The sequence below is a fragment of the Parambassis ranga genome, chromosome 21 (assembly GCF_900634625.1).
Source record: "Parambassis ranga chromosome 21, fParRan2.1, whole genome shotgun sequence".
Taxonomy (NCBI): Eukaryota; Metazoa; Chordata; class Actinopteri; family Ambassidae; genus Parambassis; species Parambassis ranga.
In genome coordinates, this window is record NC_041041.1 from 21506400 (window position 1) to 21526311 (window position 19912).

The window sequence follows — 19912 nt, forward strand, 5'->3', positions numbered from 1 at the left end:
TGTGGTTGGCAGCAATGTCTGAGAGAGCGAGAGAGAGAGAGAGAGCGAGAGAGAGAGAGAGAGAGAGAAACGGCACACACACCATCAGCAGTTGATTGATGCATCAAGTCAAGACGCTCAAATCATAAAAAAAGCTTTCATTTCAGCATGTCTAACACCTGCCAAACAGGCCCTTATCAGTATTCAGTCCATGTATGATATGACACATTAGTTAGACACAAGTGCAAGTGCAGTTTCTCTTTCCAAACGTTATTGTTTCCCCACAGAGGATCCCCACGGTGTTACTGATTGACTGGTTTTCAGCCAGAAGGCAACTGTCCAGTGCTGTTTGCTGGTGAGCTGTAAACCCTCCCGAACAGCTGGACAGAGAAATAAAAGTGTTCCTGGGCTGCAATAACAGCATGATATCACACTTTCAATTCAGCTCTGCTGCTCACAATGAAAACTGCACAATGGAAGGTGGAATATATATCCCTATCCTATCCAGAGAAATGACAGCAGCAGCTGAACTTCTAAGGTCCTTAAATACTTCCTGCAGTCATATAAACGCACATGCAAAATCTACTGTTTAGGTGAATTTAAAGGCCACTCCTGACTGACTTGGAGAGGGTTCTATTATTGTCATATTATATGTTGATTTTATGAGTTGCTGGTACAGTCTACAGAAAAGATGGGTGTTCAGGAAACTGCAGCCTTACCTATGACCAGCAGGGGGCAACTCTTTACATAGAAATTACCCTACTACTTACTAACCATATATTTATAACACAATTTACGATTGACAGAAAATGTCACATTTGGTGAACAATATATCACTCCAGTACAACACATGGTTACATTTACACTACATTAACGGAACATTTGATTGTATTGCCCAACATCTTCCACTTCCTGGACCATTATGTTATCTGTTAAAAACCGTTATGAGGCAGGCTATGGATGGTGGTGGGCCAACGGCTATGTTTATAATGTAACATATGACTATGTTCTGACATCATGTGATCATGGGACCAATAAGTTGGAAGGCTAGTAGATGGTGGGGTACAGGCAGTGTAGTGCACCTTTATTCAGGAGTCTAGATTTCAAGTCACTTTTACACCAGTAGCTCTTTTGCTTTCACCCCATGTTACATTTTGTCTTTTCATTCATGGTCGAAGTAAGTCATTGAAAAACTACAAGTTAAGGTTGGGCATTAGGAAATAGAGCAAGGCTTGGGCAAACGTCATGGTTTGTCTCAAAACACACAACTTCATAACATATTTTACAAGGACATCCATTCCCTACCAAAGTCACCGTTTTTGTCCCTGCACCTATGAACACATAAAGATGCAGCCAGAGAAATGAGCACACAGTTCTAAAGGACTGAATGAATGAAATACTGACCTGATTACGTTTTCTTAGCATTTTACAAGTTTGACTGCATTTTAAACAACATATGGTATCCATCAAACTACTTTGTTTTAATCAATAATCACAAAAAAATCCAAGCACTACTGTACTTACACACTGTGTGGATGACCAAAGCCTTTCCATGTACCACACTTTCCTCAACTACTTAGTCATATTCCCCTCTCTCCCCACATGAATCCAGCAGGAATAGACAGAAAATGATTTGATCAAGCTTGGCTTTCCCAAGCTAATTAGCGAAGTCTGGAAACAATATATAGCTACGTGGCGCATAGCTGAACAAAAACAAACGCACCTGTTTACTACAATCTAATGTGTCACCTGTTATTTCAGAGCAGGTATAGCAGTCAGTCACAGCACAATACTCTCCATAATTAGTCTCATAAGAACAACAACAGATGGAGAGAGTGAAAGATAGAGAGTGATGAGAAGACAAACAGACAGGCAGAGGAATATACTCAGAATTAATGCTTCTCTGCGCAGTCTGATGTCCCACTGCCAAACACAAATGGCTTTTGATTGCATGATTTGATGTGTGTTTGTTCTATTGGCATGGGAAATGGTTTGCTCTGATACATTAATTCCAGATGAATAAAATAAAAAGATTTTTTTTCTTTTATAAAATTATGTTTTTTTTTTTTAAAAAAAAAACATATAAACACAATGACAGCAGCAGCTTTGAAAAAGTTGCTTTGAGAAAACAGAATGTCTGTTTAACAGGCTGAGCTGTTGACTTCTGATGTGATGAAAAGTACTTTTTGGCCACAGTGATTTTTTTCCCTCTCCCTTTTACCATCACAAGTCAAAGACATCATTTCAACTTTTTGAGATTTATCCTACTTCAGTTCTATATAAACAGCAAACCACTAAAAAACTATGGTTAAATCTACCAGTGAAAAACACACCAGCAATCAGCAGCTTTAATAAGAAATAATATATTTGGCCTTATCACTGGAGCCTTTATCAGCAGGAGTGTCCTCTATCTGCATTCAGGGAAGAGGTGACAGTCTTCAGGGGACACATTTATATTCACAGCGATGTCTGAGTTTATACAACCCCTGTAAAAACAACCATATGTTGCACTGGGTGAGCCCCGTAAAACAGAGCTCGTTAACAAGTCCACAGTCTCACAGAGACGCACACTCAAAGCTTATTTCTGCACACACACAAGATAATGTGCAATGTTTGCAAACATAGCCCATATGTAAAGTTATTTAGCACTAAATAGCAACTTTTTACAGTTTTCTTCCCACCAAGCTGAGACAACTGTGTTGCATCAATTGTTACTTCTTACAAATGCTTAATGTGACTGTAATATTTAAGTGAAGTTTAAAATGCCCTATAGTTTTCTATGTAGCAATATTATAACATATAATGGAGGCACTCAACTGCTTTTTGGTGTTAGCATAACAAATCTTGTACACTATACAGTATATAAAAGCTCAAGAGCTGGACAGATGCCCCAAAAAAGAAAGAAGGGGACTTCAGCCTCTTGTACAAACAGTAAACATGCAATTTTTCTGAGTGTCACTACTGGCATTACAGGACAATAATTCATTGATGGCCATTGTGATACAGTAAAGTGTCGTAGAGGATGGGTGCACAGTAAAAACAAAAACAAACAAAAAAAGCTTGGCAGAAAAATAGAGGGGGAGTCTGTAAGTACATGTATGAACTGTGATAAAAGCATAAAAGCCATTCAGAAACTGAATGCTTGCCTTACCATTACATATGTCATGGTCTTAGTGGATATATACCTTTTGACTATTACATGACTTGTTTTTGGAGTAAACAGACCACACCTGGGGGTAATCATTTATACAGTCTGTCTGTCTAAGGGTGTGTGGAGATGATTGTGTAACCTTTTTCAGCCTGATGAGCAGCAACAACTCTGATAGATCACTGTTGTTTAAGTAAAACAAAGCACTTGTGACATTTGTTCATTAACTGAAAACACCTTGAACAGATGGATTTTCACTTGGCCTTCAAATACATTGCTAATCATTGGGGTTCACATACTTACATAAAGTATATGCAGCGTTGGATCATTTTCCTGAATAAATCAATGAATCAGTAGTGAAATATTTCAGTTTTATTTGATTGGGTTCTCTTTTTGTTTGGGTCATATTTATGCAAAAATCTGAAGAATTCACACATTTTCAAGCATCGCTGTATAATCATTTAAATTTGATAAGTTATATATGAACTACTCATTTTTTTGTATTTTTATCCTCAAACATGTTTTTCTTTGACAAACTTGTGGACCTTGAAAATGAGATAAGAAATTGAGCCCTTATGCTTTTATTCCATCTGGAAACATTGCTATGGGCATAACACAGGAATATATATAAAAAACCAGCTACCAGTGTAGATGGCAATGCCACACTGGCTTCCTGTCCTTTACTGTATAGTACCTCCTCAGCAAACAAGTCAATCAGCACACCACACAGCCCATAATCCTACTTACTTTTGGTGACCACACCCTCCAGCCTGATAATGTTGGGGTGGTCAAACTGGCCCATAATAGATGCCTCCCGCAGGAAGTCTGTCCTCTGACGTTCGATGTAGCCTCCTTTCAGTGTCTTTATTGCCACAGCGATCTCCTTCTTCCCAGGCGTTCTCAGGCGGCCGCTGCACACCTCACCAAACTCACCTGGAGAACACACGTTTTAGAGCATCTTACACTGACTTCTATTTGTTTTCTGAAGTCTTCATATCTCCACAGCATCAGTGGGTACCACAGCAAACCACCTGGGGGCAGTGTTGCAGTTCCCATCTAGCATTATTACATCCTCTCTGATTACATGAACTTCTTAGCGTTCTCTCTTTCACCTTCTAAAAAAAATGGATCTATTCTTACATTTTCCTTGTTCTCTAAACCTGTTAAAGCTTTAATATTCAAACAGTGGGTGCTGAGAAAATGACAGTGACACACTGGGAAACAGAAAAAGGCATCATCTTTAGAGCTTACAATAGAGTAGAGAGGCTTCACTGTAATTATATGTGTGGAATGGAAACAGATCATCTCGTATGCACAGTTAAAGCTATTGTTATCACATGAAATGATCCACTTCTTTCCACAGGCGGGCAGCATGAGTCAGTGAGACACAAGTAGATAAATGTGTGGACATCTGTGTGTGTGTGTTTGTGTGTGTTTATGAAGGCTTACCGGCACCAATCACCCTCTCAATGCGGATCCTGGACGGGTCAATCTCTTTAGTGAATTCATGGACAGCCTGTGTGGGATCTTCATAGGTGTCAGGATCCACATATGTCTTTATCCCAGGGAAAGGAACTGTAGAGACAGAGAGCAAAGGAAAAAAAATCAATATAATGTGTGATAGTGTGTGCTTTTGATAGTTTGACCAAGCAAAACTATAAACAAGGTATAAAACTTTTTTTTTAGTGCTTCTGCTACTAGGGTACTGCTGCTACTGTTGCAGTTTCTTCCAGCCACACCTGCTGATGCTACAAATACTGCATAACCAGGGGGGACGTGAACCCCAGGAGATGCTTCTGCGGGGCACTGAGGGAATGTGGGAAGCAGAAAAATGAACACACAAATAGGAGTACGAATGTGAGCCAGGATTAATTGTCCCAGTAACAAAGCCATGAAGGGTGATATGTTTGTGTCCTAGAGTGGAAGAACATTTTTCATATCACCAATGCCAGCCTTTATTCAGGAGGTGGGATCAGTGGGGGTAAAGGCGGCAGAGTGGACCTCAGGAGTTCGCAGGGTTCCATTCCTCCTCACACCACGAGCAGCTTTGTTTCCACTCATGGTTAAGTTTCATTTTTACCAACTGTCTTATTTGTGCTTTCACTTTCAGCAGATCATGGCTTATGAGATTGGTTTGACTCAATGATTACTGTTAAAATCTCACGGCAGTTATATCTGACGCTAAAAAAACACTTCCAGACTGAGACAAAGTGCAGCCTTTAGCTCCATTAGGGCCTGTGCCCTCCCCCCCAACTGTTCTCAGAGAGCAGGGCGCATATGTGGTGACTGCTGCCACCCCAAGTGCTTTGAGTTGCAAAATCTCGAAACTTCTGGTGCTGATGTCATCAGCCCTTTAAGTCACCAATCACGGTTAAGGGACCAAGAAAAAAAAAAGCATTGGAAGGGCTCCTCAGTGTACTGCCAGCACTTTTGTGACAGAAAAAAACATTGTGGACACAGGCCCTAAAGTGACACTGACATGCTGACTGTATGTGTTTGCAGTGAGACCAACTTGGCTTTAGTATACAGTTCTGAAAAATTGCTCATATTCAAAGGTTACCCCTTCTTTCAAGTCTATGAGTTTTTTTTATATAACTGTTTTTCACTGTGTCATTATTTAGCAAATATGAAGCTAAAAAGAAAAAAAAACATGTGGACAATACTAACCCAGATAGCAAGCAAACGTCCACTTCTGTCCTGATTGATCTGTTTCACTCTACAATGTTGAAGAGGTCTGCACACCTGCTGATGATCAATTTATCAAGCAACACCTGCTGCAGCTCACCTATGGTCCACCTGCAGGCTGTGTCTGAAATCACTCCCTAATCACTACTGCTGGGCGGTGAGAAAGGGTGAAACTAACTTTTAAACATGACTGTATTAGGTAACAGGCCACCCTCCTATCAGTCACTTTACTATAGGATGTGACCAAACATTTCTGTGCTGTCATCGAAAGCATGCAAAGTGAGTATTTAAAAATTAGAAAAGAAAACTGAAATAAATGGTTAACAAATGTAGAGTAAACCTCCACACTACAGTTTCTCTGGATCACAGGACATTACAGAAATGAATGAATGCAGCAGTGCTCTGATCTGCAAGACAAATAGTTTGAGACACATTTCTCTATTACTATTGATCATGAACCCTGAGGCGACCAGTTACACTGCTCGATATCTTCTCTCTTGCAGAGCACAAAAGTGTGTCCCTGAGAATCAGTGGGGCTCCACACTCACCACTGAGCCAATTGTTCAACCAGGGCAGGGTTTTAGCTGCTGGTTGATGCACCTTTCCGCCCTGCCGAAGTGTCCTTGAGCAAACCATTGTGAACCTTTGACCGGCTGCTGCTGTCACTGACCCCGACTTACCAGTGGGAAAGGGCAGAGACAAAAGCTGTGTTTCTTCTTCAGGGATCGATACAATATCACAAAAAAAAACAACAAACAGTTGCCTCTGCTAAATGAATCAACACCGGTAAAACCCACAGGACCCTCTCTCTACTCTCAAAGCTTTAGCTCAACATCACACTCAGTGCTGAGGCAGGACACTGGAGATGGAGGGTTTTGAAGACTAATGCTACAGAAGTGAAAACACACCCTTGCTTACAAGGTATGTGATATAATCTTGAATATCTGACCTGTTTGGAATCCTCAAAAAATAAATTGATATTTCCCCCTTACCTTCTCCTATGTTTCTGCCCCCAAAGTCTTCTTAAAACTTTTCTCATTTCTTTTCCCATCTGCCTGCCCTCATCCTCATTTTTCCCCCCTTGTTTCTTCTGCAATTCTCCGTCACCTCGCTCCCATCATCATCGCTCAGCTCACTTTCAAACATCTCTCTCTCTCTCTCTTTGCTTTACCTCACAGCTTTCATTTCAATTTGTGTTTTTCATGTCAGGAATGAAAAGTTGGGGTATTAAAGACAAAAGACAGCAAAAGAGGCAGAACAGTAGACAGAAGCAGACAGTTCAGGGAGGCAGCTCTGTAACCAGATTAATCAAAAAAGGATACAAAAATAATAAAATAATCTTGTGTAGATACATCAAATGAAACCTGCAGGGATGCAGGGGTGAAGAGGAGGAGGAAGAGACAGAAAGATGAAGGAGCATGGTGGTTGAGAGCGATTATTTGTCTGACATCTTAATTCTTGGCACTGTTTAATAATACAACAGCAGATACTTCTTACTTGCAAGCATTTGTGACAATAGCCTGTCTATGTCTCATGGTGGAGCAAAAAATTCAATATGCACAGGAACAGGAACACATGGCAAATGATCCATACAGCAGTACACGCTCGACGCAAAATATGAGCAGCTATACTCCTAAAACTCCTAACTCAAAGAGTCTTTTTCTTCCTTGTTTACTGGCAAACGTGCACCACAGAAAATAAAAAAAATGGCAACACATTCTGGCAAAATTAAACAGACTTCCAATTTAATTAAAATATAAAACTTACCAGCAGACCTCCCCTGACACACCCTGAAATTTGATATCCAAAAAAAAGAGACAGAGGATGGATTTACCGTGTCCGTTCTGATAATTGGTCCTCCTCTTGTCCTCTGATGTCATCTTCGCCTTGAAATACCATTGACACCTGAAAACACATGGTTTAAATGACAGTTAAAGCTGTTTTTGTCAGAATATTATATTTATAGTGCACGTTAATGTACTGCACCATCATTGCAGGCAGCCATGTAAGCAGGCAGCATCCATTCATACCCTCAATTATACTTTAGGCTGCAGTAGGGTTGTATGAACGGTCATTCACACAGTTGTCATGGAAAGGTAAATAAACTGTAGACCAACTCTGGTCCATTGGGTTTTTCTTGCTTTTGTGGTCACTTGAGGAACTGCAGTTTTAGATTGTTTTGGCCTGTTGGCCCTTTTACCAACACCTAATACTCACTGTCAAACATGGCCTAATGATTTGGGTTTGTTTAGCAGCCACAGGACCTGGACACCTTGCAGTCATTGAGTGGACCATGCACTCCTCTGTATACAAAAGTATTCTAGAGACTGACAGTTTGTTGGAAAGTGGGTCAATGATGTTTCACTATTAGGGTAACTATTTCAGCTGATTTTGTAGAAAGTTGAAATCACTGACTGAGCCCAGTCTTATCCCATAATGTGAAATAGTTCCATAACCCTGAATGTGCACAATGAAACCAATTTCATATGGATTTCAAATAAAATTGTGAGGTGACACAATACAACATAGCATGACATCCAATCACCATGACAACAACCTCCAACTGTTATTTCAACACCTAATTTTAACCAGTTTAAAGTATAATCCCGACCGTAAGTGGAAGATGAGATGAAAGCATTGTTCAAAAAGTGATGGTGTCATAAGGGAGACATAAACTGGTGTAAATGAGAATTTACATACTCTTCAGGACTCTTAATTAGCTTGTTTAATGTGGCGCACACATGTAATTTCAAGAAATTGCACATCAGTATTGTAATGCAGTATTAACGGCCTGGGCCTATATTCTTTGAGATCAGGTTGCACTGCTTCTGTGAATCTATCGAGTGAAGACAGATCCAGCTGAGAGTAAGACCAGTCCACAGCTGGAGTGTATGATGAAGTATAATGTAAACGCAGCACAATTACTTTTAATCTGTATTGGGAAGAATGCCATCTTCCTTTTTTAGGCTTGCTGCAGCCTCTGGGGAACCCTCACAGTCGTGGTTATTATTTTACAATCCTCTCTAGTTCATGCTGAATCACACATCCCAGTCTGCTTAACACAATGTGATACAATAGCTGGCCAGAATTCAAGCATCTGTTCAAACAGCTTGACATGGAAATTTCATAATGGACTGTATGTAAGGTTCCTAGAAGAACATTAGGTGGAATACACACCCCTGTGCATGTGTATGCATACATTCAGGTTCATAAAGTGGGACAATGATGAGTTTTTTCTGCACTCAAGACTTTCTGCTTAAAATTTCAAGTGTTTTGACAAAAGAATGGCATCGAGCAGGAATAATAGCCATTTTTATACACATATTTTTGGTGGCTCAAAAACATGTCTAGGTGTGGCCTGTTTTCTCTTTACTCCACAACTAACCAAGCAGATAAAAGTCCTGGAGGTGTACTGAAAATACACCCCTCAGACAGACAGCAAAAACACTGGGAGTGTCCAATACATCAGTCTGGAACATTACTAAAAGGAAGGAATGAACTGGCTCAGCAACAGCAAACAGACCAGGGAGACTACAGAAGCAAGTCTAGAAGAAGTCATGAACACTTTGGAGGAAGTCGGTTTATCATTGTCAAAGTCAGACGACTTTATGAATGCTTCACAGCAAGGTGTAAGCCACTGTTCACACTCAAGAACACAAAGGACAGATCAGACTTTATGAGAAAACAAATAAAAAAGCCTGCCAGGTTCTATAAATAAGATTCTTTGAACTGATGAGACCAAGATGAACTTGTACCAGAATGATGACAGAGAAACGTCTGGAGAAGCAAAGGAAGAGCTGATGATCCAAAGCAGCACATCTTCAGTTAAAGCTGCTGTTGACTTACTGAAGACTAGACTGAAGGCAGAATGGGTTCCAGACTTCAGGCAGTCATTGACGGCAAACATTAAAGGCAGTCCTTATGTTAGTTTGCAAATTATATATACCCCCGAAAATGTGTGTGCGTGTATGAAAATGGTAGAGACAGGACAGAAATACAAGCAGGCCAGACATGGACCAGAGGAGAAGACAGAGACGAAAGAATCATCTCCCAGAGACAAATCAATGTTTTTATATTGAAGAAAAAGATCTGACCTTGATTCAGGTTAGATTCTCTGCTTATGAACTAAACATGGTTCACTCCTGCTAGAAAAATGTAATACATAAACTTACACTCACATTTCAAATTCTTGAAAATGAAAGAGTAGACCGTGTGGGCCTGAGAATCCTCTTAAGTTAAGGGAAGACACACACACACACAGAATAAAATGTTTACTCCCCACTCAGCTTTTGAAAATATATAACTATGCAAAAGCGCTCTTGTCCTCCTTGGTGTGAGAGTATATGTGTGTGTGTGTGTGTGTGTGTGTTATAGGGAGAGTTAATCTGGCCACCAAAAGGCTGAGAGACAGCCAATGACAGATAAAAAGCTGCTGCCAAGAAAGTCGGAAAAGCAAGAGATTAGATGACAGCATCTGCACAAGACCACAGAAAAAGCTTTATACAAATAGATGCTTGGATGCTACTCAGAAATCAGAAATGAAGAAAACACAAAGTACCCTGTCTGAATCACGTACATACCAAAGTACTACTGTGTATAGACAGGAGTCTGACTCACAGCTGAAACACTGTCAGATCAAAATATTGAAAAGGATGGCAGCTACTGAGTGCTGCATAACAAAACACGCCTGCATGTAACTGACCTCAGTGAAAAGGTTTTAATGTTAGACACTTTAAAAAGGAGTGAAAAGGATGGGTGATAAAGTCAGAGGCCTAAGGTCATACAGTGCTTCTTACATCTTTGAGCGATTGTGCAAAAAGTTTTTCAAGTAATGACAAACTGAAAGATGGCCCAGTCTGAGCCACAGCCGGTGGATTTAAACTCATCCAACACCTGACCTTGTTTGGCACTCTAAGAAGACCATCTCTTCTCCAGGATTGTTGCCATTTTGACACAACTGTTTGCAGGTCAAAGGCCAGCCTGTCCTCACACCAGGAAAATGCAACATGACATTTCAGTCCTTAAAAAATGGAACATGTCCGTCCGCCCACGAGATGGTAGATGAAAATGGTGTCTGTGGAAGGGAACTGTTTCCTTTGTAATATGAGTTTAATGTTATGAATTTGTGTGTTTTGACACAAACCATAATCTTTACCTAAGCCAATACTCTGTAAAAACAAAGCTTAAACATCTGACAGTGTTATGGGGACTCCATGCTGCCTGCACCCCCACCATCCCTGACCCTCCTAACAAGGTCCTTTGTACCTTTTTTCAGCCTCATGATCAGATGCCATTAATAAGATAATAGCATTATATTATCTGTTAGCATAAACGTAACCATGTGTCTGAGCGATGTAATATAAACCAAATGGGGTGTTTTTTGTAAGGAAGTGTGGTTGATGTCAGCTTCTGCAAAGTAGGAAGCTTAATAATAGTAGCGGTAGATCTTCTTTAACTGACTCCTTCTGTGCTAGGCCATAGACATACAAATCATTAGTCATGCTGTTTAGAAATACCCTATTGTTTGAGAGAATAGCTTATACAATGCAATGGCTTATAAATAACATGGGACATTTATGAAATTCTAAACATTTTGATCTATTTGGGTGTTATTTTGACACAGTTTCGTCTGCATTAACTCATTTTAAACTACTTGCATTTCACACCATTTCTGGCCAAAACAGAACACTGGAGACGTATTCGCTGACACCAACTGACATGTCACTCAATTATTATTATTGAATGGTTTTAGTTTGAAAATACTAACTCCCCTCTCGTTTCAGGTGTCTTCCCCTCCTCCTGTGCTCACTCCTGCTGATTACCTGCCCGCCCTTATTTGTCTCACCTGTGTCTCATTGTCTCTCCCTCCCTCGGGTATATCAGGTGTGTGCTTCACAAGACGATCACACACTTGTGTGTTTTGCAGGGCGTTCCAGCCGTTTTTCTAGTTTCCTGTGTGTTTTTCGACTTCCAGTGTATGACCCTAGCTTGTGTTTTCTGGATTTTGCTCTCACCTGCTCTTTTTGATACTGTTGCTAATCTGACTTCTGGTTTTTGACTCCAGCCCTGTTCTGACTAACCACCTGCTAAATACCTTGGTGCCTTTGCTTACCTGTGCACTGACACCCTTTTGTATTAGACCAAATCTGACAGCTACAGATTGTACTGTTTTATAATGTGATGATTAGTTCTCTAACACTTTAAAGTACTAAACGAAATGACACCTTTTAATTGTGCCACTAAGTTACATTTCAACATTTTTTTTTCTGAAATGATATTAATACAGTGACAACAAAAACAAAAGCCTGGAACTTTTAATCCTGAACCACATGGTATATAATGCCATGCACACTCTGCCTGTAATGGCTTCATCCAAACAAGCACTACTCATCCAGTGTCTGCCACGTGAGAGCGATTGCACTGCTGGAGAGGAGCAGTGAAATGGAAACTAATAATATAACGCGTGAAAGGTGCTGGAGTTTGCACGTTCTCCCTGTGCCTGTGTGGGTTTTCTCTGGCTTCCTCCCACATTCTAAAGATGTTAACGTTGGTTAATTGGTGACTCTAAAATGCATTGTTTAGGTGTGAGTGTGAACGGTTGTCTGTCTGTATGTTGCCCTGTGATGGACTGCTGACCTGTCCAGGGTGTACCCTGCCTTTCACCCATAGTTAGCTGGGATAGGCTCCAGGCCCCGTGACCCTGCACTGCAGGACAAAGCGGGTTAATGGATGATGGATGAACGGATGGATGCTGTGGGTTCTCTGTGAGGTAGCTGTATCACTTATGAATTTTGAAACATGTTTTGCAGTAGATAGCTTAATTAATAACTATGTGCACAAGGGACGCTTGCTTCACCACTGGGATGTTCCTATGTATTATTATTCGTTACATAGAATACAGATATTTGCTGCTTTGTTACAGTCACACAGCAGCCACAGATAGAATGATACATGGTCTAACATGTATGGTAAAGATCCACTCTTCAGATTTATATAAAACATCAGATTTCTATAATAAAAAAATCTTCTCCACTTCTTTATACTTTAAAAAACAAAGTACAACAATCAATCAGTTATGTTGGAGGTATTTACTTTGCATTGCAGCCGCCGATTTGTTCACAGTCATAAAGATATAGAAAAAGCTATTTTTAATTGAGTGGCACTAAAGGCTTGACCTAAACCGCCAACAGAGACAGAGCAGCAACAGAGAACTCTAGCTGTCACTTCAGTGGAGAGTCGTCTCTTCACTGTCACTGCTGCCGACAGGTCTGACTCTCCCACATCCCTGCTTCCACACCACTGTGGTCCAGATGGGAGATGCTATCTCCCAGCTGAAGATATAACTGGTGGAGCTGAGAGACAAAGGTCTGCGACTGCCCCCGAGTCCCTGAGTCCACCAGAACAGCATACTGACATGTTTTATTACATATAGTGACAGTGACTATTAGGCCTAATATATATATATTTATATATTTGTTTTCTGTTCTGCATACAAACTGCTGGGCTCAGCACAGATGTGACCACTCCCCTCCCATACAGGATGCATTGTGTTCTCAGTCAAACACACATGCAGCTTCTCCTTTTGCTCACACATTTATCATATCATATTTAAACATTTTGGTTACACTGTATTATTGCCTATATACACTTGCTGAACTCTGGCTGATCATAGACTAATAGACAAAAGCATTGTTCGGAGCTCCTTTATTCACAGAACACATAATAAAACAGTCTAACAGGTGTGACGGCCAAAGGTTCTGTGTTTATTTTGCACAATTTTGTATGCAACACATAAGGAACCATCCTCAAAATACTTTGGATAAAGGTAGATTTTTAAACTTCTTATGATGGGGTAACATCTGTCATGGTCCGACCTGTTTCTACACTTTCCTGTTGTCTCCCTGTCCCTGTGTTCTTGTCACTCTCCTGTTTGTCCTCTCTGTGTTTGATTTCTGAGTTTTTTCCCCCTTGCCTAAAGCTTGTTTCTTTGAAGTAACACCGTCCATTGCCCTCCATTAACTTTGTACTTCGCAAAGGTGCATTCCTAGCCATTTTGGTTGAGAAAAAGAAGAAGAGAAAAATGGCTAAAAGCTGATTTGTGTCAGTATGTACTACCAGCTAGGGAGATAAATGCAGAGCCAGCAGCCAATAGGGCGGGAAGGATCAGAAGTAGACTGTGAAAACTGTGTGATCCAGTTACTATAGATTGTCTGTGCTGTTAGCATTGAAGTGAATTATTGTGTGGCAAACCTAATTAGAAACTTGATTTATAAATAAACATACACACCGTAATATGTATTTAAAGCAATGTTACCATAAGTAACGAGGGTCAAGGTGAACAATAAGAAATACGTACTACAAAAGCAGTTTTGAGACTGCAGTGATCAAAAGCACAAATGCTATGAATAACATCCATCTGCATGTGATGCATGTCACAGGATTCAAAAGTCACTGTTGTTACACCGAGTGCCGATAAGTTTGTTAAGTGGCAGTGTTGTTTTAAAAACTGAGCCACAAAAAAAGAAAAAAACACATTAGATGTGTGATTGACTAGAAATAGATTGAAAAAAACATCTGAGCTGAAATCCAAAGAGACAAGTCACTGATGGTTTGTAATTGCAAGGGATAAAAACAAAAAAACTAAAAATTGTGTATGGATAAATGTATATATGTATATCAGTCTATAAAACTGTTACTGCTATAAAATGGCTGTAATACAACATTGTTGTTTTTTATTTATTTAATTCATTCATTCATTTTATATTTCAAAGGAAGATAATGGGATGTCTATGGGCTCCAAGGATTACCTGAGCCCCTTCCATCTTATTGGTGGCTGTCTAATTCTATTAATTCTGGAATATTTACCTTCTTGGTAGTGCTTAAGGTCTGTGTTTTTCCTCAGTTGTTGTCAGTTTGTCTGTTATATTACCTCGGTGTTTCCCTGGTGTTCTCCAGTGCTCATGTGTGTTCCTGTTCCCCTGACCTCCTGGATTTCCCTGCCTTGGATTGGTTTTCTTAATTTCCTTAATTTTTGGGTTTATTCTTGTATTTTTGTGTTTCTAAATCTTTAGCTTAAAGCTCACCTTTTGATTTCTTTCTTTTGCTTTGTCTTTTGAACTTACCCCTGAACCTCTGTCTCTACAGGACAATGATTGATCAGAACCAGTTGTTTGAAACATATATTTTGAACTCAGGCAATTTGGATCATTATGATCTTGAAAGAATCCAGCCACCTAACAAGCTATATAATAGGTGTATTGGCCTTGATCATAAATACTCCGAGGCTTATCTGGCTTAAACTGCAATGTCAGGCAAACATTTCATCATCACACATAAGATATTTAAAATATTTGCACCTAGTTAATGGATAAGTTGGTGTTTAGTGCTGCTTTAAGGAACAAAAGGAGTTAATATATTCATTTAATGACGGATTGTTTGAACTGTATCCATGGATTGTGCTGGAGCTTACTGTCTCAGACATGATGGGCCCCTACTCTAATCAACACGACCTCTTTAGGAGTATAAGCATATATATTCCTAAATAAACTAATAGTATGGTGTAGGAAAAAGTTTATGGTGAACATGCACACAGTCTCAGAGGAGAAAGTGTCTGTATGCACTTGCTTGCTGTGAGTGTGTGTATGTGTGAATGTGATCACATGTGAGCCTCCTTCTCTGTGAAGACTTAACATAATCCGGGTTGCCAGATTAGAGCAGGTGTCAGAGGGCTACGAGCTGCAGGTTGCCAGACGGGGTTTCGGCTAAGTGAAGTCTGTGGGATCCTGGACACTGATAGACAGTGCAGATAACATGGCGGGTAACACTGGCAGAGAGGACAAGGAGGGGATTTGGAAAGCTACTGTTGACCTCTGCTGATGGGGTCAAGCTATTCATTAAAGAAATGGTGGCATGCGCCTTTATCAGTCGTTTCCAGTCCTATCCTCTGATCCCCTTTATCCGCCTATCCCTCTGTCTCACCGCCTTTCATGTTGTAAAGAGGCCACACACACAGACAGACGCACACAAAGACCTTGGCTTCTCCCACTGTTCTCTGGCCTGTTGAGCATTGTTACCGTACATATTCACACGCTTATTCACAAGCACTTTACACAACCACATATCTCAGTAAAACAACCTTGCTCAGAGCCCTAATCAAAGCATGAGTGTAATTCAAACCTCCTCTCTTGCCCTAACAGCCCCCTCGCAGCAGCACAGCGCTCTGCTGCAGCAGCTACAAAGAGTGCAAAAGAAAGGAGTAAAAATAGATATGAAGAGAATTTAAGGTTAAAGAAAACACATCAGACAGCAGAGAGCCACAGCTTGATGGAGACAGCATCCATGAAAAGCCAAAACCCCCAAGAAGACAAGACCCACAAGGAGACAAACCACAGCAGGAGACCAAACAGCAGTAGTGTCACTGTGCACCAACACCGCAGTGCACAGCAGCCAGGCCACAATGCACCAGAGCTTCCCAGCTTCCCAGCTTCCCAGCCAGTAACAGCAAGCCATGTGTCAATCACTCCAGAAAGTGACAGCACAACGGCTTGGTGGCCCAAACCATGAAAACACAAGCATGCCAGTGGCCAGGCCAATTGTTGCCACACTGCTCAAGCCAGACTGAGCTGCCAGCGTCTGCCCAGCTATAAGGCCATTAACCAAAAGTTCCACCAGCAAGCCTGCATACCATGTGCAACTGGGGAGGGGGAGGCATTAGAAAGTTCCCATCCTACTACATGTTCAAATTTAACTTGAGCAGATGCAAAAATAGATGTAAATTCAGAAAGCTTTTAGGGCTGCCAGGTGTCAAACACTCAACAATCCTCTCATGCCCTCATCTGTGTTGCTGTGTGATCTTACATCTTTGAGAGCCACCAGACTGAAAGCTCTCATGTTTCTCTAAAGCTCAAGTATATTTAGGGCTTTTTTAAACCTAAAAGAGAGCGAAAGTCCCTCCTACACAGCAGAGAGACTGAGCATAGGATGGATTGTCACAGAGACAAAAACACACTCCAGCTACCACAGCTATTTGGGCAAAAAGGGTTTTTCTTGTGCTGCAAGAAGCTTAGATGGCTTCCTTTAACACCTAAATGTGTAGGTCCAACACATACTGAGATCGGTTTACTGTCAATCCCTGCAACTTTATGAGATGATGGACTTCAAATTTCCTTGACATTTGAATCATATATACATCACTTTTCTAGGATAAAATGTTTTGACTCAGTGTCAGATCAGATGGTCTAAAATTACTATGGTAGCTACTGTTGCATTTTCAATTTGAAAACCATTAATGAGAACACAGGCTACCTATCTGTAAACTTTTTTTCCATCCAACCATGCAGCAAAGTTTATAGATGTTTTTTATAGATGATGTTTTGGGTCAGTTTGACAGAAGGTGTTTGGCCCTGCACACCACTGCTCGTCCTCCACATGTGTTTTTACTCCTCAGAGGATTGATTGGCTTGTCTCTTCATTCTCTTATCTGCTCTGCTGAACATGCACCTAGGAAAATATTGACCCACGAGAGGCACTCAAGCCCTGCTGTGATTTTAACACTTTGAGTGTCCAGCATGGAATGTAATAAGCAAATTAGAAGATAACAGGATATGGAGAATGACTCGCTTCCCAGCAGTTGTGGTGTGAACTACAAGTTCTGACACTTTCGCAAGTCTGAGCCCCGAAGGTTGCCGCTTGGGTTAGACACTGCAGCTATTTAAGTCATTAGTCAGCCCATCTACAAGGAAAAACGAAAATGTGGGAGGTTTAGGATTTAGAACTATGAGTTCTTGTGTTGGTCATCATTAATTTTTTAATTCAAACACAGTCTCATCCCATTATAAAATTCTTACATAATGTTTTCTACACACCAACATGATTCATCCTTTCATGTTGTGAACGTGTCATTTTCATGCACACGTATAATCAGCCTGTGCACAGTTTAAAGTCTGCTTTAGAAGGTGGTGGAGACTGTGGTTGGCTCTCACTCTCAACAGTCCTTCACTCAGAAGTCCTAGGTTTGTGTCCACCCTATGGCACTGTTGTTTTATTTTGGTGAGGCGCTCCATATAATGTCACTTCCATCTCATTTCCACTCACAATTGGGGGTTAGACATTAAAAACACACAGCTGGTTAAGGTTAGGTGTTAAAAAGCTCGGTGAGGTTGTAGACTGTTGGTTTCAAATTTGGAACAAACAAACTTTCAAACTTTTGCCTGGGCTGACACTGGGCTGTGTTTGTCTATGTTTGAGTAGACTGTCCATGGATTTGTGCCATTTCTGGCTGTGTGTATGAGCAGTTCAATTTATTTTCTATTCAGTCTCTGCATGGTGAAATGACAATTTGTTTTTAGCCTCCAAAACTTCACACTTCTGAAATAAAGTGTGCGAAGTGTTGCCTACACCTACACACATGTCCACATACACAAATATACAGACCAGTGTGTTTTAGTCTTTTCCATGATTGCTTTACTATTCTTTCCTTCTAATGATATTTCTGCATATGCATGACTGTGCGTCATGGTAGATGGTAGTGTTTGTGTTTTTGGTATACGGTAATTAAATATAGTATAATAACAATAACATAAAAATAACATATTAAAATAGTGATAACTGCCTTAATGTTCCTAAAATGTGTGCATATAGCAGCATATTGCTCACATTAATGTCTCTCCCCTCTCTTGCTTTTAGTAGTATCCTGTGTCTAAAGGCAATTGTTGAAGCAAAACGTAGTGTAAGGTTTTACCAGTGCCCTGGAGGGAAATACATTACTGTAAGCCAAGGAATATGAAGCTTACAGTCACACATAAATGGATCTGATTCATCCTTAAAGGCATTAACAGCACTTCCCTACCATTAAAAGTCAAAATGTCTGCAGCTAAATAGGCCCACTTATCTTCCAAAATATAATGCACACCTATCATGAGGCAAACAATGGAGAACAAGCCTCTGAGGTTGGCCATAGTTGAGTTTCAAAAAGAAAGTGAAGACCTTCTTATCTTTAACGGTGTAGCTCAAAACCTGTATCAGTTTATATTTCACAGATGTATTCACTCTCACACACACACACACACACACAAACTTTTAAGCTCTGCGTATCCATCGGTGTGGACTTAGACATCTCTGTGGTTAAAAGTGAAAGAATGAGTGAAAACACCTGTGACCTAACACTTTCATCAATAAAATGACTCAAACTGTATATCATAATGATGACTGACTTGTTGTTACTACCAGTGTAAAAAAAGTGAAGCTATTGTTAGATCAGGTGCTACCATCAATTAGTTAGGTGGTGGATTCCCGTGGCAATCCACCATGACCATTGCCTTCACTGGATACTGTATAAAAATGACAGACTGTGCACACCTAAGTAAGAAGTATGAATCAGAAAACATAACACTGTCATCTGGAATGAGAAATATGACTTAGTTAAGACCGGTGTCGACTTTTCAGGCTTGATATTTTGGGAATAAAGTTTTCATACTTCTTCTTATCAAATCAACTGACAGCCAAATCATTTCTGGCAATGATACACAGGAGAAAAAAAAGAACTTTTGAAAAGGACTGGACAACATACTGAGAAATTCATCTTACCTTCCAGTGATGAGGAGGAAGAGGGTGAGGATGACAAGAAGGGTAAAGCCGCCAACGGCCGCCGTGACGATGACTAACACTTGGCCTTGATCAGAAGCAATGTCTGAAGCTGAAGTCGGGTGAAAGAAGGATGTAAGACAAGGAGTGGAAGTGAGGTTTGGCAGGGAAGATGAAGGGGAAAAAAGAGGAAAAGAAAAGCCGGATGATGGAGGGAAATTAAAAAGAAGAAAAGGAAATGATTTGGGTTGTAGAAAAAAGTGGGAAAAGAGAAAATTTTCATTTAACATCATACTGAATATTCCTCACGGCAGTAGGTCTTTTGATAGGCAGATTGATCAGCTTTTGTAGTGCAAAAAAAAAACTGTCAGCTTTCATACTGGAATGATTCATTTGCCTGCTGCTGTTTAATTAATATTATTCATTCATGAAATTGTGATTTAGTCCATGATCATTTGGTTAAACTGGGCCCATTTCATATTCATGATTTTCCCTTTTCTGTGTCTTGTCACGAGGCTA

General features: G+C 40.3%; 1 protein-coding gene across 1 annotated transcript in view; it reads right to left on the reverse strand.

Moving 5' to 3' along the window:
- Positions 1-19912, reverse strand: part of epha6 (eph receptor A6) — a 163601-nt gene that overhangs the window by 6301 nt on the left and 137388 nt on the right. The window contains exons 8-11 of the mRNA XM_028393127.1: positions 19397-19505; positions 7647-7717; positions 4577-4702; positions 3875-4060 (exon numbers count right to left, since the gene is read on the reverse strand). Of these exons, the coding sequence (XP_028248928.1) occupies positions 3875-4060; positions 4577-4702; positions 7647-7717; positions 19397-19505 (492 nt within the window). The remainder of the gene's footprint in view (positions 1-3874; positions 4061-4576; positions 4703-7646; positions 7718-19396; positions 19506-19912) is intronic.